At 47.3% G+C, this 22,500-nt stretch overlaps 2 protein-coding genes across 3 annotated transcripts in view; both read right to left on the bottom strand.

Annotated features, from left to right (window-relative positions):
- The window catches only part of LOC134080902 (G protein-activated inward rectifier potassium channel 3-like), a 6,903-nt gene extending 3,236 nt beyond the window's left edge, over nucleotides 1-3,667 (bottom strand). Inside the window, exons 1-3 of the mRNA XM_062537515.1 lie at nucleotides 3,233-3,667; nucleotides 1,897-2,640; nucleotides 900-1,210 (exon numbers count right to left, since the gene is read on the bottom strand). Coding sequence (XP_062393499.1) covers nucleotides 900-1,210; nucleotides 1,897-2,640; nucleotides 3,233-3,667 — 1,490 coding nt within the window. The remainder of the gene's footprint in view (nucleotides 1-899; nucleotides 1,211-1,896; nucleotides 2,641-3,232) is intronic.
- A 3,661-nt stretch (nucleotides 3,668-7,328) lies between these two features.
- The window catches only part of usp28 (ubiquitin specific peptidase 28), a 24,999-nt gene continuing 9,827 nt past the window's right edge, over nucleotides 7,329-22,500 (bottom strand). The window contains exons 10-27 of one of the 2 annotated variants that reach the window (XM_062537255.1): nucleotides 21,039-21,187; nucleotides 20,725-20,852; nucleotides 20,140-20,235; nucleotides 19,723-19,881; nucleotides 19,169-19,383; nucleotides 18,645-18,715; nucleotides 17,711-17,939; nucleotides 17,306-17,547; nucleotides 16,846-16,993; nucleotides 16,506-16,624; nucleotides 13,797-14,069; nucleotides 13,277-13,372; nucleotides 12,739-12,917; nucleotides 11,613-11,691; nucleotides 10,666-10,745; nucleotides 10,018-10,141; nucleotides 9,431-9,626; nucleotides 7,329-9,193 (exon numbers count right to left, since the gene is read on the bottom strand). In XM_062537255.1, coding sequence (XP_062393239.1) covers nucleotides 9,018-9,193; nucleotides 9,431-9,626; nucleotides 10,018-10,141; nucleotides 10,666-10,745; nucleotides 11,613-11,691; nucleotides 12,739-12,917; nucleotides 13,277-13,372; nucleotides 13,797-14,069; nucleotides 16,506-16,624; nucleotides 16,846-16,993; nucleotides 17,306-17,547; nucleotides 17,711-17,939; nucleotides 18,645-18,715; nucleotides 19,169-19,383; nucleotides 19,723-19,881; nucleotides 20,140-20,235; nucleotides 20,725-20,852; nucleotides 21,039-21,187 — 2,759 coding nt within the window. In that variant the 3' untranslated portion in view covers nucleotides 7,329-9,017. The remainder of the gene's footprint in view (nucleotides 9,194-9,430; nucleotides 9,627-10,017; nucleotides 10,142-10,665; nucleotides 10,746-11,612; nucleotides 11,692-12,738; nucleotides 12,918-13,276; nucleotides 13,373-13,796; nucleotides 14,070-16,505; nucleotides 16,625-16,845; nucleotides 16,994-17,305; nucleotides 17,548-17,710; nucleotides 17,940-18,644; nucleotides 18,716-19,168; nucleotides 19,384-19,722; nucleotides 19,882-20,139; nucleotides 20,236-20,724; nucleotides 20,853-21,038; nucleotides 21,188-22,500) is intronic. The other variant, XM_062537256.1, reaches the window with a different exon arrangement.

The raw sequence follows: 22,500 nt of genomic DNA, 5'->3' as shown, positions 1-22,500 counted from the left end.
TGTGTGTGTGTGTGTGTGTACCCCAGGTTAATCTCCGACTGCTCCAGTGGTATGAACTCCCCCTCCTTGGTCTGTGTGTGTGTGTGTGTGTGTGTGTGTGTGTGTGTGTGTGTGTGTGTACCCCAGGTTAATCTCCGACTGCTCCAGTGGTATGAACTCCCCCTCCTTGGTCTGTGTGTGTGTGTGTGTGTGTGTGTGTGTGTGTGTGTGTGTGTGTGTGTGTGTGTGTGTGTGTGTGTACCCCAGGTTAATCTCCGACTGCTCCAGTGGTATGAACTCCCCCTCCTTGGTCTGTGTGTGTGTGTGTGTGTGTGTGTATGTGTGTGTGTGTGTGTGTGTGTGTGTGTGAGTGTGTGTACCCCAGGTTAATCTCCGACTGCTCCAGTGGTATGAACTCCCCCTCCTTGGTCTGTGTGTGTGTGTGTGAGTGTGTGAGTGTGTGTGTACCCCAGGTTAATCTCCGACTGCTCCAGTGGTATGAACTCCCCCTCCTTGGTCTGTGTGTGTGTGTGTGTGTGTGTGTGTGTGTGTGTGTGTGTACCCCAGGTTAATCTCCGACTGCTCCAGTGGTATGAACTCCCCCTCCTTGGTCTGTGTGTGTGTGTGTGTGTGTGTGTGTGTGTATGTGTGTGTACCCCAGGTTAATCTCCGACTGCTCCAGTGGTATGAACTCCCCCTCCTTGGTCTGTGTGTGTGTGTGTGTGTGTGTGTGTGTGTATGTGTGTGTACCCCAGGTTAATCTCCGACTGCTCCAGTGGTATGAACTCCCCCTCCTTGGTCTGTGTGTGTGTGTGTGTGTGTGTGTGTGTACTCCAGGTTAATCTCCGACTGCTCCAGTGGTATGAACTCCCCCTCCTTGGTCTGTGTGTGTGTGTGTGTGTGTGTGTGTGTGTGTGTACCCCAGGTTAATCTCCGACTGCTCCAGTGGTATGAACTCCCCCTCCTTGGTCTGGCGCGACTTGATGAGCTTGGCGCGGATCTTGGCGTCCACCATGTGGCTCTCGCGCAGGTCTCCGATGCGGAAGAGCAGGCAGAGCTTGTCGTCGCGCTCCGACACCACGCAGCGCTTGCTGAAGATGAGCGTCTGGGCGCGCTGCTGCGGCCGCGAGATCTTGACGAACATGCAGCCAACCATCAGCGCGTCAATGATGGAGCCCAGGATGGACTGCACCATGATGAGGAGGACGCCCTCCCAGCAGTGCGCAGACACCTGCCACAGCACAGGGGGGTGAAATGACTCTAGTTAGTACTACAGACGGGTGCGCTCATCCAAAACATTTTGTAACAGGTGGTACAGGCAAAACGTGTCGGAGAGAGAAGGGGATGGTCTGCACACTGTATTTGGGCTCCAAAAATTACTTTATTTATTCTTTAAAGGCAACGTTTCGATCTGCCTGGAGAATATGTGTTGAGATGGAAAACGTTGCCTTTTAAAAATACTTTATTTATTCTTAAAAGGCAACGTTTTGATCTGCCTGGTGAAGATCTGCTGAGATGGAAACGTTGCCTTTGGAAAATAAATAAAGAATTTGTTGGAGCCCATATACAGTGTGCAGACCACCCCCTTCTCTCAATTAATCGAATTAGTCAATTAATTGTGATTATGACTTCCATTGTGAAAACAACATAATCGAAATCAAATGATTATTTTTGCTACATTCAATTTTATAACAATGCTTTCCCTTTGTCTGGTTTCTGTGTGCATTATCTTTTTACATGCATGTTTTCCCTGTTGGATTATATTTTGAAATTCAATTTAAAAATGTACAAAAATTAACTTTTGAAAATGGATGATAGTTCCAAAATCACTGAGAAATCATGTTTAATAATCAAAAAATCTCAAAATTGAACAAAGTGATCATGATGATGAATGATCCATAATGGAGGAGCCCTAACCTGCCGGCTGCCGTAGCCAATCGTGCGCTGGCTCTCCACGGACAGCAGCAGCGCGGACAGGAAGCCGTCCACGTTCTCGAAGCACGCCGGCCAGTCGGGGTCTCCGGCGTGGGCCACGTCGCCGCGGAGACCGGCGTCCAGGAGGTAGACGAGTCCGAACGCCAGCCAGGTGCTGAGGTAGGCGGCGGTGAAGACGCACAGGAACCAGCGGTACTTGAGGTCCACCAGCGTGGTGAAGATGTCCGACAGGAAGCGGCTCTTGTCCTCGATGGGCCCCAGGTTCACGCGGCACTTGCCGTCCTTCGTCACGTAGCGCTGCCGCTGCGTTCCCACGACGACCGCGCTCTCGTCGCCCAGCAGCTTGCAGCGCTGATTCCGCTGGACGTGGCTGGTGGCGGGGTTCGCCGGGCCGTTGTGCTGCTCGGCGTTCCGGTGGGCGTTCCGGTCGGAGCCGAGCACGCTGGCCTGCCAGCGGGAGCTGAAGCGCTTGAGGTGTCGGCCAGGGAGCGTGCGCAGGGCTTTGCTCAAATCGTCCGGAGCTGCAGCGTCCTGGACCGTAGGGGGAGGGGCCGTCTGGGTGGTCTGGGGGGCCAGGGGCGCCGGAACGACGGGTGGACTGGGAAGAGCCGGAGTGCTTGGAAGACTGGGAATGGCTGGCTGCAAGGAGCTGACTCTGTGGGACAGGACAGGAATGTTGTGGGAGTTTAGCGCTGCTACCGCCACTGCTGCGGCCTTCATCCCCACCTGAAACACACAGCAGAGGGACATACTGTAGCACCAATTAGTGCAGTGTACTAGTGTGATATTCACACACCACGACCTATACTAGAGTGTGTGACTTTATTAGTCACGCACACACATACACACACACACACACACACACATACACACAACACAATCTACACAGGACATAACTCTGTTGTTAACTGTAAAGTCACACACACACCATGATCCACACACTTCAGGATGTCACACACACACACACAGACAGACACACACACACACACACAAACCACAATCTACACTATAGGATATCACTCATACCGTTTATTAGTCACACACACACACACACACACACACACACACACACCATGATCCACACACTACACTACAGGATATATAGTAACTCATACTGTTTTTTAAAGTTACACACACAGGATATCAATCATGTTAAAGTCACACACACCATGACCCATACTGTGTAAAGAGGCCTGAGAGTAAGTGTTGTCTCTTGGGACGTTTTTACTCTATGACCCTTAGCCTGGTCAGGTTTGTATTCACAAGGTCTTGTGTGTGTGTGTGTGTGTGTGGTGTGTGTGTGTGTGCGTGCGTATACCTTCTTTGAGTACGGCGTGTATCTGGTCTTCCCAGGTGTTGGGCGGGGCAGGTATGCCAACAGATGCTTGGCTGTGAGAGCCTGAGCAGGCGGGATGGAGTTCCTCCTGGCATCCAATCGCGTTGGAGAACCATGCTGCTGACCAATCAGAGCAGGAGAACTCTCCCGCTGTCCAATAAAACCAGGGGAACTATACTGCTGTCGAATCAGAACAGGACACCGACGCCGCTGTCCAACCAGAGCTGGAGAGGGATGCTGGTGTCCAATCAAATCTGGAGAGGCACCCTGCAGTCCAATCAAAACTGGAGAGGGATGCTGCTGTCCAATCAGGGCTGGAGAGGGACACTGCTGTCCAATCCGAGCTGCAGAGGCACTCTGCTGTCCAATCAGAAGAGAGGATAGGTCCTGCTGATCAGCAGGCTCCTGAGATGCCATTCTGCTACAGCTGACTGTGGAGGCCAGCACAGAGCTCATCTGTCTTACAACACACAAACAAACAAACAAACGCACAAAAACGCACAGAAACAGAAAACAGATGAAGACAGATGATTTACGTACGCTTGTTTTTTTGTTGACACATCTCAAGCAGACTATCTTAACGATGTACAGGATCTGTCAGAGGTTGTGTGTGTGTGTGTGTGTGTTTGTATGTGCTGTGATATCAGTAGGAATTGGGTTGCTGCTTAAACTAAGCTTTTGCATAATCCTGCGATCTCATTTGAAAAAGAAAAAAAGTTCTAGCTTGACCCTCTTCTTTCTGTGTGAGTGTGTGTGTGTGTGTGTGTGTGTGTGTGTGTGTGTGTATGTGTGTGTGCACTGTGTGTGTACTGTATGTGTGTAAGTGAAGTGTGTGTGTGTGTGTGTGTGTGTGTGTGTGTGCATGCGTGTGAGTGAAGTGTGTGTGTGTGTGTGTGTGTGTGTGTGTGTGTTTGATGTTTCAGTGTTTGACTGCTCATCTACTACCATCCTGTGTGCTGAAGCCATCTCTCGTCTCTGATTTGGGTGTCCCTTCTGAACCCCTCTGCCAGTTTACATGAATATATCTCCATTTCCCTCTCATCTTCTTTTATTGTATCTCTTCTTCTCTCTTTCTCTCTCATTTTCTCTTTCTGTCTTTCTCTCTCTCCCTTCATTCTTATGTGTGTGGCATTACTGTCATCTCCCCGTGCCGGGCTCAAGGCATAAACCTCACAAGATCTTTATTGTACATCATGTAACTTTATGTAATGGATAAGAAACTGTGTGTGTGTGTGTGTGTGTGTGTGTGTGTGTGTGTGTGTGTGTGTGTGTGTGTGTGTGTGTGTGTGTGACAGAGAGAGAGAGAGAGAGAGAGATGCAGAGAAATTGTGTGTGCGAGTGTTTGTTTGCAAATGCATTTTTGACTGTGGCCGTGTGCATCACATTTGTGTGTCTGTGCGTGACAGATTATGTGACTGATTTTGTGACTTTGTGAAGACTTTTCTAGTATAGTCCAAATGCCAATTTCATCTCCAATCACAAAACAGAGAGCATGATTGGCTGATGTTAACTGTCAATCACGCCCCACCCTGATATGGGAACAGACCCTGCTGTATTGTTATACAGTGGATGTCCCAGAGACAATCCAGGAACTTTACAGAAGCTTTAACAAATGAACCCTTCATCATCCAATTGTTTATTTGTAGAAGTAGTATGAACAGTAGCAGCAGCAGTAGTAGTGGTAGTAGTAGCAGCAGTAGTTAAACATGGTAACTAATGTTGTTGTATATCATTCACTTTAGCCAAAACCTGTCTGACTCTGCAAAATATCTTAACTTTAAATGCCAGAAAGCAACAGTGGTGGTTTGTCCTTTGCGTTCGTACCCGTTCACTGAACTTGGATGTTATCGTAAGTTCATGTAACTAACCCAGAGATTACCAGGGCAACACCAAATTAATCTGAGCGCAACAGAGCGGCGTGGCGTGGGGAGTTGGTTTGGGATTAGAAGGAGATTATTCCGCAGGAGGAAGAAGAAGCTGAGAAATGGAGATCTCCTCCCAGATCTGATCTGGCTGAAAGGACGCTAGAACATTGGCCAAGGTCCTATCCCGTCAGACGAGTGTGCGTGTGTGTGTGTGTGTGTGTGTGTGTGTGTGTGTGTGTGTGTGTGTGTGTGTGTGTGTGTGTGTGTGTGTGTGTGTGTGTGTGTGTGTGTGTGTGTGTCTCATTCCAGGCCTTTTTTTACAGCCTTAAGGGGGCTGTCTTCATAGCAATGCAGTGTGATGGAAATCAAAGTGATTTTGTATTAAATAAGATCAAATATAGAGATTCCATGACACAACAACCTAGTATCCTAAGAGCAAACACTGGTAGGTCAGCTCAATGCTCTCATACACAATGGTATAATAATAAATTAAGATAATAATTAAAACTTTCAAGATGCCCAAGGTCGCTCATACTACAGTATGGTATCGTTTTAGGTCATGAGACATTTTGCTATGATTGATCCTATATGTTGCCCAGTATTTCAATAAGGGTCCTTACCTGAAAATGCAAGATCTGTTCCTGGAGAGATTGCCACCTATGGGAACACTTTTATTTCGGGTTGCTTTAAAAGCTTAGACATCAGAACAGCACCCATTAAGAATAGCCTATGTTCAGGCAAAGATCCTCTCTGGTTCAGGTTAGGGTGACCAGATGTCCTCTTTTTCCAGGACACGTCCTTTTTTAGAGCTGTGTTCTTCTAGCGCCTCAAACCTGTTCCCTGCGAATTTGCATCGTGTTTCTCTCTGTCGTTCACAAATGAATACAAAATAGCCTTCTGAGGCAGTGTTTTCTCTTGTGTCCTCTTTTTCATAAACCAAAAAGAGGACACAATCTGACCACCCTAGTTCAGGTGAATAGGGTTCATCCACTGAAAAGGTAGAATAGTAGAACCATTTGCTCTAAGGCTGGGACAGAGGAGCAGCCTGGAACATTGTCCCAAAGCTATAATATCAAAAGAGTTCACGAAAGAATATGCCATTAGAGGGTTCCAAGGTGGAACTTTTGAGAATATGGAAATAGAACACAGAACAGGAAATGGAGTGTGTCTGGTTCTGGTATCTGTGCATTTTTTTGGTTCTGTTCTGTCTGTTCATTTCTAGCTTTCTTTCACACATTTCATTCCCTTCAGAAAAAATACTGTCAACTCACATTTGCACTATTTAACTTTTTTGAAGACACACACAAGCATTTCGACTCCCCACGCCGTCACACACACACACACACACACACACACACACACACACACACACACACACACACACACACTCCTACCTGAGATCTGCAGTTGAAACCAAAGCGACTGCAAGTCACAGGTCATGACAGTATCCTCTTCAGATGAACTGATGGAAATCTGCTGAAAAATGCTGACCCGAGTTGTAGTGTATAAATCAAATAATAAATGAAAGACACAAACAAGTAAACATTATGGAAAGAATAAAAAGATAGATGGATCTGTCCTCTCGGACACTCGAAGAACTGGCAGGGGTCTGGATGAAGAGTTGAAGAAAGAGAGAGTGAGCAGATGAGGGAAGAGAGAGACAAGGAGAGAGAGGGGAGAGAGAGAGCAAAGTAGTGAAAGAATAGAGGAAGAGAGAGAGAGAGAGAGAGGGGAAGAGAGAGAGAGCTGAGTCTTAATTCAGCAGTAATCCATGTTGAAAGGTCGCCATAGGCCAGAAGGGGAGCTTAGATCATGTCTGTTTACACATCTGTGTGTAACTGCATGTTTGTCTGCGTGTGTGTGACCACATGAGTGAGTGAGTCATGTGGTGTGTGTGAGGATGTTTTTAGCCTGATGCACAGCGCCTGTATGGACTGAAAGAATGCATCTAATTATAACTTATCAACCTGAGGAAGATTTAAAAAGATGATAGAATTGCAATGAAGATGAAGAGCAACCTTTGATCTACTATTCAAATACAAAGCAATACACTCTACTATCTCCTGTGTGTGTGTTTATGTTTGGTATTTTGTGTGTGTGTGTGTGAGAGAGAGAGAGAGAGAGAGAGAGAGTGTGTGTATGCGTGACATGTCATAACGTAACTCGACTGAGATACAGTAAGCTGACCCAGTGCAAACAAAGAGACACAGAAAGGAAGATGACCTTTTATTGAAAGCTGTGACAGACTTGCTGTGGCGCAGAAAAACGTGTGGAGGCTCTCTACATGAAGCTGTAGTGAATCACATGCTGCCATTTAGGACTAGCACGGTAGCCACATCTAAACTTTTCACATCACTGTACAGTTACTGTTTTTATTATTGCTTTTTCCTTTGTTTTACTGTCATTACCAAAATGCTTTGAGAGAGAAAAAACAAAACAAGGCACTGTAAGAAATCTGACCAAACATTTCTAAACAACATGTAGTTTCTATGAAGTCAAGGTTCATTTGCATATATAGGCTACTATATAAATATATATATTCCTTTTATACCACAGTCATGTTTTTTTCTCAATAAAGTTAATGCTTGCTCACCTTTGGGTGAACTTACCTCAGGCAAACAGCTAGCCTAATAGATCATCAGTCTAAGAATGATCACTTCCTTTTCTTGTTATGCCTGTGGCTACTGTTAGCCTCCAGTGAAACGCTTTAAATGAGAAAAAAGTAACGCAAGCGGCATTGCACATGATGATCATAATGCGTATTAGCCCAGCAAGCTAAAGGCTCTATGCCACTGGCTTCTTTCCCAATAGTGCAGCTTCCAGTCTACAAGAATCCATACATTTTGTCTCAGCTCAGAAACTAACTTGACCACCAGAGTGGCCGTAGTGCTCAACAATACTGTGCCATAAATAAAATGGCCAGCTGCTTACTCTGAAGTCTCAGGGCGCTAACCGCTTTAGCATATGTTTACGCCAAACTGCCCCATTCTCGATGCCAAATATCTGCCTGAAAAATCAAGAGCTCATTTACATCGTACAAACCCCACAACATGTTAGGGCTGAGAATCACATACACAACAACATAACTTTCATAATCTTCATCTTTGATAAGGTATAAATAGATATAAAAAATCCTACATTGCATTGTTTCTAGTAATAGTGCGACAAACAATCCAGTGTTTGACACGTTGGCGTGCTTTATTATAGTGTCTTCTTCTGCACCCTCGTGACGTGGTTGCTATAGCGGACAATCTCAGGAATCATGTTGCATGACCTCACATATGGCAATCCATTTCAGGTGTTAGGTTAATGTTTGCCATTGTTTGCATTATGTCTACTCAGAGCCATATACAGTAGATACATGTATCTACAGTATGGCTCTGGGACTACTGTAGTTTCTAAATTCTAAGTTCTACATTCTACTGTAAGTTCTAAATTCTAAACATCCTTACTAACTAAACATTCTCACAGTAGAGACAGTATTAATTGAACAACTCTAAAGGCACTAGTCCAAGTCATTCGAATAACATTGGTAGTTTTTAGGTCATTCTAGTTGGTAGTTATTAGGTCATTAGGTCAGTATTATTGCACCTCTACCTCGTACTCTCTTAGCATATAGAAACACAATAACAATACCTTAATGTCAACAAATGTTATAAAACCTCAAAATGGCTTGCCACCGTATATTTTCCATATGAAAAGTATCATTATATTTCAGCTTGACCAACACTGAATCTATGAAAGGCCTTGATGGTTCAGAGTAGGTCTCAGCAGTGGTGATGGTAGCCCTCAGCCTCCAGCTGAAGTCTCTGATGGTGACCATTTTCTAGACTTTTAAAGCTCAACTGGCTTGCCACAGTGCTTGACCAGTTCTCCTGTGAGTTGGACGGCTCAGCATGGTTCTATGTGACTGTAACCATGGAGGATCCGTGGATGGACTCCATGACAGCAGCCAGCCGGCTCTCCAGGTCATGCGGAGAGTTAGAACAGACTTGGGGAGGCTCCTTTAGAACCACCCTCTCCGCAGAACAGTCTAGAACTCTGGGCAGGAACTCGCTGAGCTTCTCCTGAAGGGAATCTGTGGAGGGCAGAGAGATCAAAGCCTCTAAAACATGAATACACACACACATACACACACATTTTACACACACACAGACACACACACACACGCACACATAGGCACACATACACACACACACACACACACACACACACACACACACACACACAGACGCCGGCACCCACACATGCACAAAAGTACATACAGACACACACACACACACACACACACACACACACACACACACACCCTCACCCTTCATGTCCTGTCCGAGGTATCCACACCATACGCCCCTGATGTGCTCGATGGCGTCCAGGTCCTCCTGACACACACTGTCTCGGGCCATGAGGTGGACGCAGGGAATAACGCAGTCGTTCACCACGGCAACCGCATCCTCCGCCTCCTCCGTCTCCTCACTCTTGAAGAGCTTTGCCGCACGGTCATTCAGCTCCTGCACAGGGAGAGAGGGATGGAGAGAAGGAGAGAAGGAGGGAGGGAGGGATTGAGGGAGGGAGAGAGGGGGAGGGAGAGAAAGAATAGGGAAGGAATAAAGAGAGAGGGAGAGAGAGGAATGGGGAAGAGGGAGGGAGAGATGACAAAAGGCAAAAGAATGTAAGCGTTAAGGAGAGAGAAGGAGAGAAAGGAGGTGAGAAGAGAGGAATCAGGAGAGAGGAGAGAAATGAGGAAGGGGGAGAGGAGGAGAGGAGAGAAAGGAGGAGACAGGATTAGGAGAGGAAAGAAAGGAGGAGACAGGAGAGGGGAGAGGAGAGGAGAACAGAAGGGAAGAACGGAGCAGAGAGAGGAGAGGAGGAGTGGAGAGGAGAGGAGGAGTGGACTCTCACCATGAGGCATTTTCTCCTGTAGCGTCCGATGAGCGCTTGCTCCACCCCTTTCCTGTCTCCTCCCCTCAGCAGTGTGGCGTTGTCCTGGTATGCATGCGCCAGGTAGATCAGAGCCTCCCGCAGCCTGGCAACACAAGAACGCATGGAATTATTTACCACCAACAGGTCTGGGACCAGCATGGCCAAGCAGACATGGGAGATGTAGTCATTTAACACCAACAGGCCTGGGACCAGCATGGCCAAGCAGACATGGGAGATGTAGTCATTTAACACCAACAGGTCTGGGACCAGCATGGCCAAGCAGACATGGGAGATGTAGTCATTTAACATCAACAGGTCTGGGACCAGCATGGCCAAGCAGACATGGGAGATGTAGTCATTTAACATCAACAGGTCTGGGACCAGCATGGCCAATGAGAATGTGGCAGGAAATAAATGCAGATACAGAATAAAAGTGTGGGAAATACGGACCTCACAGAACTGTGAGGACGTGCAAGAACTACTGACAATACCATGAGGAAGTGTAAGATTTACTGACGGGACAGTCAGGAAGTGTAAGAACTACTGACAGAACTGTGAGGAAGTGTAAGACCTGCTGACAGGATCGTGAGGATGTGCAGGACACACAGACAGATTGATGGTTCTTACTTTCCGTTCTGGTACTGTTCCAGGCCTGTGAGCAGGTAGGCAAACACCGTCTTGAACATGCTGTAGTCGTCATGCCACTTCTGCAGAACACACACACACACACACAGTCAGTATTATATACAACAATAATAACTGTCACACTCCAGTCTGTCTTAAACACACAAATGACTCTGAAACAGTGACCACTACTACTCCACTCACACACCCTTACCAGCCTAACACAGTAACCATCATCACACACTTCCACAGAATGGACAGCACCCAAATCACACACTAAAACGGACATCTATCTTGGGTACAGCACAGGTGTCTGTTGTGATGCCCCAAAAATACCCTCAGCTACCCAAATCAGCCACAGCCCTCGACCCCCAACACTCCAAAGTGCTAAATTAGGCATCCGTGTCTGTTCCATCATCTAAGAGTTGAGCTTGTCCATGTTCTTATAACTGTGTACAACTGGGGCTAGTGCATGTGCTGTCAGGTGGTCTTGCCCTACCGCATGTGTGTCCATATCCATGTCTGTTTAACTGTGCCCGGTATTGTGTGATAGTGTTTTTGGTGTTAGAGTTGTGATAGTACTGTGCAGTATTGTTTCTGGTATTAATCCTGTGTAGTGTTGTTTCTGGTGTTGGTGTTGTGTTGTTTCTGGTGTTAATGTTGTGTAGTGTTGTTTCTGGTGTTAATACTGTGCAGTGTTGTTTCTGGTGTTGGTGTTGTGTTGTTTCTGGTGTTAATACTCTGCAGTGTTGTTTCTGGTGTTAGTGTTGTATAGTAATTTTTCTGGTGTTAATCTTGTGTAGTGTTGTTTCTGATGTTGATGATGTGTAGTGGTGTTGGTGTTGTGTAGTGTTGTGTAGTGTTGCATGGTGTTAATGTTGTGTAGTGTTGTTTCAGGTGTTGAGTAGTGTTAGTGTTGACTCTGGTGTTGGTATGTTATCTGTGCGTACCAGATACTCCTCCATGTCCATGTCCTCTGGTTTGATGAGCCGTATTTTGGAGCGAGCTTCTCTCATGATGCTCATGGACCTGGAGAGAGATTTGGATGATGAAATGAGGACTCGCTCTCTCTCTCTCTCCTCCTCTCTCTCTTTCTCTCCTCTCTTCCTCCTCTCCTGTAATTCTCCTCTCCTCTCTCTTCTTTTCTTCTCCTCCTCCTCCTCATCTCCTCTCCTCCTCACATCTCTCATATCCTCTATTCTCTTCTCCTCCTCTCCTCCCACTCCTCCTCTCTCCTCTCCTCCCACTCCTCTTCTCTCCTCTCTCTCTTTCTCTTCTCATCCTCCTCTCTTCTCTCATCTTGTCTCTTCTCTCCTCTCTCTACTCTCCTCCTCCTCTCCTCTCTCACCTTCTCTCTTCTTTGTTCTTCCTCTCCTCTAAAGCTGCATTCACATACGTCGCTACTCGCCCATCACTGAGCGAGAACTGTCAATGTAAAGTGAATGTGTTCTAGCTGAATGTGGCCAGGACAGGCGGTGCGAGGACTAGCGATGCGATGTGGGCGGGTACGAAGTTAAAATAATTTTAACTTCCAGCGATGCGAGTGAAGCGAGTACCAAATCAGAATGTAGAATACAGATGATTGACAGTTAACGGAAGCGAGGAGCGATGTGCGAGTAGCGATGTATGTGAATGCCCCTTAAGGTGCTGAGTCCACCAAATGCGTTTTTTACAGCCAGAGCGCCCAAAACCTCCTCCTCTCGGCGCTTCGATAAGTGTTTATTGTTGCTAAGTTACCAAAACCAGTGACGGTGTATAACGAGAAGTGTCATTGACGAACCCGGCGCTGTTCTAAAAGTTGAACAGATTTCAACTTTGAGCGCTCTCAGCGCTGCGACAAAAAACGGTCGGCGCCGACTTTTTTTTCCGCCGAGGGCGCTCAGCGCTGTGAGCGCCGAGCTACATAGACTTAACATTGAAAATTGTCGCCGTCGGCGCAAAAAACGCGTTTGGTGGACACAGCACCTAACTCTCCTCTACTTCACTCTGCTCTCCTCTCCTCTCCTCACCCCTCTTCTCCCCTCTTTCTCATCCACTGTTCTTCCTCCTCTCTTCTCCCGCAGATGTGTTTCCTACCTGTCGTCGAAGCTGAGGTTGCGGTCACCGAACTGTTCCAGCAGGGTCCTTTCGATGATGCGCTTGGGCGCTCGGTTCTGGAAGAGATAGACGAGGACGTGCTGCAGGCGGGCATCCTGCTGTGGAGTGCTCTGCTCCTGGGACAGCTCAAACAGACGAGAGTACTCCTCATGGAACGCCTGCACAGAGGAGGGGAAGAGGGAGGGAGGGAGGGAAGGTGAGATGGAGAGAGAGAGAAAGGGAGGGAGAGAGGGGAGGAGAAGGAGAATTATAAAAAGCCGCTAAAAGAAAGGAAGAAAGGAATTAAAGGAGGAGATAGTAAGTAAGTAAAGAATGAATATCTTCAACTTGAAGACAGAGAGAGGAAGAGGATGATGAAGAGGACAGTGGGCAGAGGGTATCTTAGGAGCATCTCTGATATAAAGTGAAGTATTGCTAATGTAGTATTTTACAGAAACATTCCTATGTTTACACACCCAATACTGAATGTATAGTGATAGGGGGAAGGCCCTGGACAGAGGGAGGCCCTGCTGGTTACCTTAATGAGTCCAGCTTCTGGGCCGTCCCTGTCGATGACCTTGCTGGCTTTGGCGATGGCCAGGATGATCCCCTGCATGGCGGGGGTCAGGATCATCTAAACACAACCAGTCACAGAGCCACATCACTTCATCTGGCAGATTAGATTAGATTAGATTATGTTATGATATCTGGGCATGTGGGATCCCACAGAGGAGTTCTGTTCAGTCTGTTACAAGACTCGGGATGCTCTCATTTAATATTTTGAAATAATGTGACTACTTATGAATTGGCTGTTTATCTGTACATATATAGTACAGTATGCATGTTTATGTACTATACATGGTGGTTGTACAGTATACCGTACTGTATATGAAGAGTTCTTTTAATGCATTTTCATAGACTAAAAAAAATACTTTGTAATTAATGGAATGTTCAGTGAGTTATTGTTATTTGACAATATATAATACAACTGTATTTTTATTAACATTACTTGAAATGCACAATTAAATAACATGACAGGCGAGTCCTCTGTCTCTCACCTCCTCATTGAAGCCATCACTGTTGGACAGCACCTGGATCTTCCCCACGTTTGGAATGTCCACCTCTGACATCACATCCTCCTGAGGCTGTGTCTCCACGGCAGCCCTGGAACCGGCCCCGCCCTCTTCTGAGGAACTCTGGGTAGTGGCGCTGTCAGGCTGGGTCTCCGTGGAAACGGCCTCTTCCTGCTGTGTGTGTTCAGATCCTCTCTGGTCTTCAGTCTCCTCACTCCGCTCCTCCATCAGCCCACTCTCTCCCTCAGGTTCAGGCACCTGAGACACACACACACACACACACACACACACACAGAGAGAGAGAGAGGGACACACACACACACACACACACACACAAAGGGGTTATGAATTACCTATAGAAATACATACAGTACATGCATAAACATACAGCTAATATACATTACCTATACAAATACACACATACGCGCACAGAGAGAGAGAGAGAGAGAGAGAGAGAGAGACACACACACACACACAGTGGTTATGAATTATATTGTAGTTCTGTGTAGCCACCACTAGGGGCCTCCGTTTCTACAGTTGACGCTGTGCCTCTGTTACTGTGTTATAAGCAGCATACAGTGTGTCTGCCCTTGTTTCATATGCACTATAAGGTATCTACAACTGCATAGCGTCTGCTGCAATAGCATGGTAACTAAAGTTGTATATGAGATTCTTCACAATGAGCTTAAAGTGTGTCTTAGTAAATCTGGGTGATGGACTTTAATGTTAATGCTCTCATTTACTCAAAGCTTGGTTTCTGAATAGCTTTCTTTCACTCAGTAATAATTTAGTTTTCTTAAGGCCAGTTCAAACCAAAGATTCGCGACGGTCTGAGACGGTTGCGGAGAGCAGTTGCGGCGGTGTGAATCAAAAGTTGCAAGCAGTTGCAAGCAGTTGCAAGCCGTCGCTAAACATTCAACATGTCAAATCTTAGTTGCAGAGTTTTAGAACGTCACTGGTTTTTAGAATGTTGCAGCTCGTCTCGTCGCGGATCTTGTGTTTGGACTGGCCTTTACACGTGCACAAATCGTATGAGAGGGTGATTTTACACGCGAACGTCTCGTCTGAGAGGGTGATTTTACACATGCACGTCTCATATGAGAGGGTGATTTTATTCAAACGAAGGTCCAGTAGATGGGTGTGTGTCCAGAGCACCTATAAAGTTCACATCCTATTTATAGAGAAATTATCACACCTGACACACACCACTCAGCAACACACACCACACCAGTCCCAGAGCTCGACAGATCACGCAGCAACACACACACACCAACCCCAGAGCTCGCGAGATCACTCAGTAACACACGCACACCCAGAGCTTGAGAGTTCCTGGTATGCTGTTTGAGGGAGAGGAGGAGGCTTATCTCAATATGCAGGCCTCTGTGTGTGTGTGTGTGTGTGTGTGTGTGTGTGTATGCATCTCTTTGTGTGTGTGTGTGTGTGTGTGTGTGTGTGTGTGTGTGTGTGTGTCTAGGTGTGAAAAGGGAAGTGGGTCATGAAATATTCTACTTGGCTCATGTCCAGTGGGGTTGGAATTGGAGGGTTGGGAAGGCCGAGAAGTGTTTTGGGTATACACACACACACACACACACACACACACACACACACACACACACAGGACAGCCGAGAGGTGTTTTGGGTACACACACACACACACACACACACACACACACACACACACACACACACACACACACACACACACACACACACACACACACACACACAGGACGGCCGAGAGGTGTTTTGCGTAATCCGGAAAACATGTAAACAGCCTGAAACATGAGAACATCAACTGCCAACTCAGAGAGACACAGAGAAGTACAGAAATAAAAGACCCCAGGGCTTAATGTCAAGTATACAGTAAGAGGAGTGTATGTGTGTGTGTGTGTGAGTGTGTGTGTCTGGGGTGGGCTAAGGGGCGGGAGGGTGAGATCGGTCAGTGTGTGGGCGGGGGTGTTTTGAGGTGAGATCTGAGATGTTTGACCCATATGGCTGCTCAAATTTAGCGACAGGTGAAGTGTTACTCACTTACCAGTTATCTATTGCACTTCAAGGCAACACACACACACACACACACACACACACACACACACACACACACACAGTAATCTATTGCACTTCAAGGCCCTATTTATAGAGGCCTGATACACAGACCCAAGTGTCACAGTTTGACCCACATACGATGCCCACTGCCCGTCTGCCTGATATGACAGAGGGAGTCCTTGGTCTCAGGACTGTGCTGAACTACCATGGCATAAACGTGTTGTGGTAAAGTGAATTGGAATTGTGTTATAAAGTGAAGTGTACAGTGAGTTGAGTTGTAAAATGAGTTTTGTTGTGAAGTGAGTTGTGGTGTAAAACTGCTATAGTTGTAAAGTAAGTTGAAATGTAGTTGTAATGTAGTGTTGCTGTGCTGTAAAGTGAGTTGTAATGTACTGTACAGTAGCTGTAGTGTAGTTGTAGTGTAGTGCTGTTGTGGTGTAAAGTGAGTTGTGATGTAGTTGTAGTGCTGCTGTGGTGTGAATACGTTGTAGTGTAGTTGTTGTGTAGTGTACAGTAATTGTGGTGTACAGTGAGTTGTATTGTAGTTGTAGTGTTGTGCTGTTGTGATGTATTGTAGTTGTAGCTGTAGTGTAGTGCTGCTGTAGTGTAAAGCTCTGTGAGGCCCTCTGATCCTCTGGCCTACTGTACCTGAGTGTCCTGTGTGGATCCTCCAGCCTGGTGGTGCTCCAGGGAGGCGGCCTCAGGCGACTCTGCCCGCACAGGGCTAATCTCTCTGGGCACAGCTGCCTCGGGGGCTGGGGCGTCTACTGGATACACAACACACGCACAAACACACACACACACACACGGTTACATGACAATATATCAATCAATAGACAAATATTTATAGAACTGCCATAAATAAAACACATGCATACACACCCCCCAACACACACACACACACACACACACACACACACACACACACACACACAAACACAGTTAAAGAACAGAACAAACAGGGATTAGTTTTCTTTAACACACACACCTCTGAGTTCTTCATTGTTGGTCTCTTCATGATGAGGCTCCTGCTTGGGTTCCTCTCCATGTTCTTGTTCCAGTTCATCTGGTTCTTCTGGCTCTTGCTCTGGTTCCTGTTCTGGTTCCTGTTCTGGCTCTTGCTCCTGCTCTGGTTCCTGTGAAAGCCAAACCTTTAGTACCATTTTTACAAGTCAAGGAACCCAAAGCCAAACCTTTAGTACCTTATTTATAAGTCAAGGAACCCATTGCTCAAGACCTTTCAAAATGTAAACTTCAGAAAACATCGCTCTAAAGAACTCCATAATATCGTAAATTGTGATAGCAAACATACACACAGACACACAGACACACAGACACACAGACACACACACACACACACACACACACACACACACACACACACACACACACACACACACACACACACACACACACACACACACACACACACACACAAACACACACACCTGCTCTGGCTCTGGTGGTTCCTGGTGAGGAGGTTCCTGGTCGGGTTCCTGTTCTGGCTCCTGTTCCTGCTGGTGTGGGGATGAGGATGCGTTCTGAAGTTGGTTCTGCTGGGCTAGCTGTTCCTCCCACTCGTGCAGCTGCTGCTGGAACCAGCGGTTGTCTTCTAGAACGTACCGCCGCAGGATGGGGGGCAGAGCGTCCACCCCCTCCAGAACCTGACCCGTGTCCCCGTCAGTGTCCTCTGAGAGAGAAACACACACGTCAGAGATCAAACACACACACTACACACACACACATACACACACACACACACACACCTCTCTCCTCCCTACCTCCCCATCTCCCTCCCTCCCTCTCTCCCTCTCTCTTCTCTCTCCCTCTCTGATCCCACCTTCCGTGCGTACCTTCGATGAGGTTTGGCAGTTTGTCGTTGATGTACATGAGGCAGTATGCGCTGGCGTTGGTCATCCCTCCGTAGGAGTCCCGGACGAGCTCGTCCCAGGAGGACTCGGACACCATGACGTCGTTGTACTTGAGCCAGCGCTGGTGCAGGTGGTCGTAGATGTAGGCCCAGTAGTGACCGGCCGACGCCTGGCCCTCATGCACCAGCACCGCGTGCAGCCGGTACGGCACCTGGAGCACACACACACACACACACACACACACACACACATGTTACATTACATTACATTACATATAGCTGACGCTTTTGTCCGGAGGGGGAATGCAGTTGCGAATATCCGCCTCCTTCTTGTCCCTGTACCACAATTACAGTAGGTGGTAAGCCAAGGATCAGCAAGACTAGTTGTAAGTAGTGCTATGAGAGGAGATGTTCTCTGAAAAGTTGGGTCTTCAAAAGTTTTTTGAAGATGGAGAGGGTTGTCCCCACTCTAGCAGGAACTGGTAGTGCGTTCCACCAACGAGGAACAACACACACACACCTCTCACAGGTGATGACACACACACAGACATACAGTACACACACGCACACACACGCACACACACGCACACACACACACACCCGCACACACACACACACACACACACACACGCACACACACACACACACACACACACACACACACACACACACACACACACACACACACACACACACACACACACACACACACACACACACACACACACACGTCAACTAATCTCACACCACACATACCTGTGCGTGAATATCAACACACCAATGACTCATAAAAAAGGAATCACTGACGAGCATGTGTGGGTCCATATGTACAGACAAATAACTTAGGATCCTACAGTAGGACACACACACACACACACACACACACACACACACACACACACACACACAGGTCTCACCTGGCACAGGCTGTTGTCGGAGTAGATCTGTTCCAATTCGTGGCTCACCCTCTCAATACTGGCCTTCAACTCTAAAGAGAGAGAAGAGAAACAGAAAGAGAGACAGAGAGAGAGAGACAGAAAGAGAGATTGAGAAAGGAGGGGAGGCAGACATGGGTCAAACACAGTATCATAAAGAGGACATTCCATTTCTGTCCATTACAGAGAGACTAGCGGAACATGTGTGTGTGTGTGTGTGTGTGTGTGTGTGTGTGTGTGTGTGTGCGTGCGTGTGTGTGTGTGTGTGTGTGTGTGTGTGTGTGTGTGTGTGTGTCTGTGTGCGCAGTGGTGTAGTCTAGTTAGCTGTGGGTATACTGTGATCAACCCCACATATACTTGTGAGGTTACTTATTCTTGCCCATTTTAAGTGGGTATGCTGAGATGATGATGCTTTTTAAGTGGGTACACTGAGTGTATGTGTGTCTCTATGTGTGTGTGTGTGTGTGTCTGTGTGTGTGTGTGTGTGTGTGTGTGTGTGTGTGTACCGTTGACGTCATTGTCCACCTCAGCCCTCCAGCGCTGCAGGCAGCCCCTGATCACCTGCAGCTCCTCCTCGGTGATGCTGTGTGGGGCCGGCTGCAGCAGGCCGTCCTGCGGGGGGCACCAGTGAGTGAAGGGCTTGTGGATGGGGGTGCGCTGGGCTGGGGTGGGGGACGGGGCGTCAGAGGAGGGGCTCGCGTCGGACGAGGGGTCGGAGGCACTGGGGGCAGAGAGAGAGAGGAAAGAGGAGGTGTTATATTCACCTTTCAGGGTGTGCGTGTGTGAGTGTGTTTGAGTGAGTGTGCACGGGTGTTAGTGTGTGTAATTGTCTGTGTGTGTGTCGGTTTGTGTCTGTGTGTGTGTGTGCATGCATCCATGTGTGTGCGTGTACAGTATGTGTGTGTGTGTGTGTGCACTCACGTCTCGTCTGCGCTGGGCTCTGTGTGTGTTTGTGTGTGTGTGTGTATGTGTGTGTGTGTGTGTGTGTGTGTGTGTGTGTGTGTGTGCGTGCATCCGTGTATGTGTGTGTGTATGTGTGTGTGTGTGTGTGTGCACTCACGTCTCGTCTGTGCTGGGCTCTGGCTCTGTGTGTGTGGGGGGTGGGGGGCTGGTGGAGCTTGGGGGGGCGCTGCAGGGTCTAGTGGTGGCGAACTCCAGAACATACTGCAGCATGTCCGCCAGCGGGTACTTCACCGGACCGGAACCGTAGTTCTTATAGCTACAGAACACAAACAGGAACTTAGAGAACCGTGGTTCTTATAACTGAGAAACACAGACAAGAACTTCAAGAACCGTAGTTCTTACAGCTAAAGAACTTAGAGAGAAGGTTCTTACAGACAGGAATTTCGAGAGAACCATAGCTGTTCGTGGCTGAGACAAAGGCATACAGAAGGAGAAAATAAACAATCCGTTCGGTAAACTCTGGGACCTAAGCCACCTGTAGGACAGGAAGTGATGTAATGGCGAGACGCCTCACCTCTCGAGCCTCTGCTGCAGGGCGGTGAGCTGCTCCTTCAGCCTCTTGACCGCTCCTCTCCGGCTCTGGGTCAGCTCCACGTTCCTGTGCAGATACCTGACCACACACACACACACACACACACACACACACACACACACACACACACATTATAAACACTGCTCCTCTCCTGCTCTGGGTCAGCTCTACATTCCTGTGCAGGTTACCTCTCTTCTGTGTGTGTGTGTGTGTGTGTGTGTGTGTGTGTGTGTGTGTGTGTATGTGTGTGTGTTTGTGTGTGTGTGTGCGCGCATGTGTGTGTGTGTGTGTGTGTGTGTGTGTGTGTGTGTGTGTGTGTGTGTGTGTGTGTATGTGTGTGTGTGTGTGTGTGTGTGTGTGTGTGCGCGCGCATGTGTGTGTGTGTGTGTGTGTGTGTGTGTGTGTGTGTGTGTGTGTGTGTGTGTGTGTGTGTGTGTGTGTGTGCGAATGTGTGTGTGTGTGTATGTGTGTCTGTGTGTGTGTGTGTGTGTGTGTGTGTGTGTGTGTGTGTGCGAATGTGTGTGTGTGTGTGTGTGTGTGTGTGTGTGTATCTGTGCTGTATCTGACCTGTCCATGTAGATGACCTGGGGGAACTCCAGCTTCTTGTGGATCTTCTCAGGGCGCCCTAGTGATTGGTTGAATTCAAACCTTGACAGTTCAAAGGTCAACACAGGTGGAAGTTTGGAGAACCATCGCTGCAGCAGGAGATAACACACACACACACACACAAACACACACACACACACACAGATAAGAAAGGAAATTAGAGGCATGTGGCAGCATTGCCACACACACATAAGCAATACATACTGTATACTGTACTGTCCAGTACTTTACATATCTCCACACATGCGCACACACACACACACACACACACACACCTCCTGTCCAGAGGAGACGGATTGTTCTGAGTGGGCCCCCTCCACCTCGGTCTCCACCATCGCTCCCTCCAGACACTCGTCCAGGTTGTTGAAGCCGTTCACCTGCAGCGGGTACTGGCCAAACTGCTCAATGTTGGACTGAGTCTTTCCTGCAGCACACACACACACACACACACACACACACACACACACACACACACACACACACACAAATAAACAATCAGTTTGCCACACACACCACATACATACAAACACACCAAAAGCACAACACACACACACACACACACACACACACATCACAAACACAAGAGACACTGTGAGCATGTAAATGAAACACACACACAGAGACAGATATACTGTATGCATAGCAGGGACAGACAGACAGACAGACATATGATGAGTGACACAGACAGACAGACAGACAGACAGACAGACAAACTGGCAGGAAGATAGAAAGAAACATAAAGACAGACATTTAAACAGAGTGACAGACACACAGTCTATCACCTTATGTGGTCAGACAGAGAGACAAACATACAGAGGGGCAGATGTACTAACGCTTTTGCGCCCACTTCAGGCGTATTTGTTTCGCAACCTGCGCATAGAAAGATGGCGAGGTATGTATCAACCGGCCGCAATGAGGTGAAGGCGCAGACTGCGTGTCGCGGGAGCTGAAAATGGCAAATTGCGCTTTTCCGTCTTATGCATATGGATTTATGGGAGTGTCAGCTGATAGTAGGAGGTTCGTGTAAAAAGATGGGAGGAGAAGCGTTAAATGCGCCTAATTATGTATTCCCCTGTATGTACTAAAACTGCCCATGAAAGCGCACGTCTATTTTGCGCCTAAATATTTCCGCCTTGTAAAAGCAGGTGTTAAATGCGATTTGCTGTTAAATGCATCTATAAGAGAATCATTCAAAGACAACAAAATCGCTAATTAGACCACCAGTTTTGCGTCTTTGTACTACATCAAAAGCAACCTTAACTTTCGGTGGCTTTTCGAATGTTTACTTTCACTTTCACGCCATCCGCTTAAACTTTCCTACTTGTTAGATTTGATAAATCTTCCATAGCCTACGTGCACAAGTAAGCCTAGTTTGAGTAGAACTACTGCTCTAAATGATCTTCCTGCTTGTTGACATTATGCATTGTATTATTTCATGATCGCTAAACGTCGGATTCCTTTTAATGTTGTCTTCAGTTAACTTCATTCAACTGCGCTTCTGATTGACGTGTCGTTCAGTTGTTGTCCTTTGCAAACTGCGTTAGGGGGCGGAGAACGGCGCAGATTACCCAACGAATTTCAGGATTGGTAAATAGGACGTAAACTGAAGTATGATAGCGTGTGCTTTCTGCGTGTTGGCTTTGGCGCAAAAAACGTTACGATCGCTATTCTTAGTACATCTGGCCCAGAGAGTCATACAGACAGATGAGAGGAGTAGAACTGGAATGCAGAACTAGA

This window comes from Sardina pilchardus, chromosome 5, assembly GCF_963854185.1.
Source record: "Sardina pilchardus chromosome 5, fSarPil1.1, whole genome shotgun sequence".
Taxonomy (NCBI): domain Eukaryota; kingdom Metazoa; phylum Chordata; class Actinopteri; order Clupeiformes; family Clupeidae; genus Sardina; species Sardina pilchardus.
The sequence above is the reverse complement of the archived record's forward strand: the minus strand, read 5'-3'. Positions and strand labels throughout refer to the sequence as shown.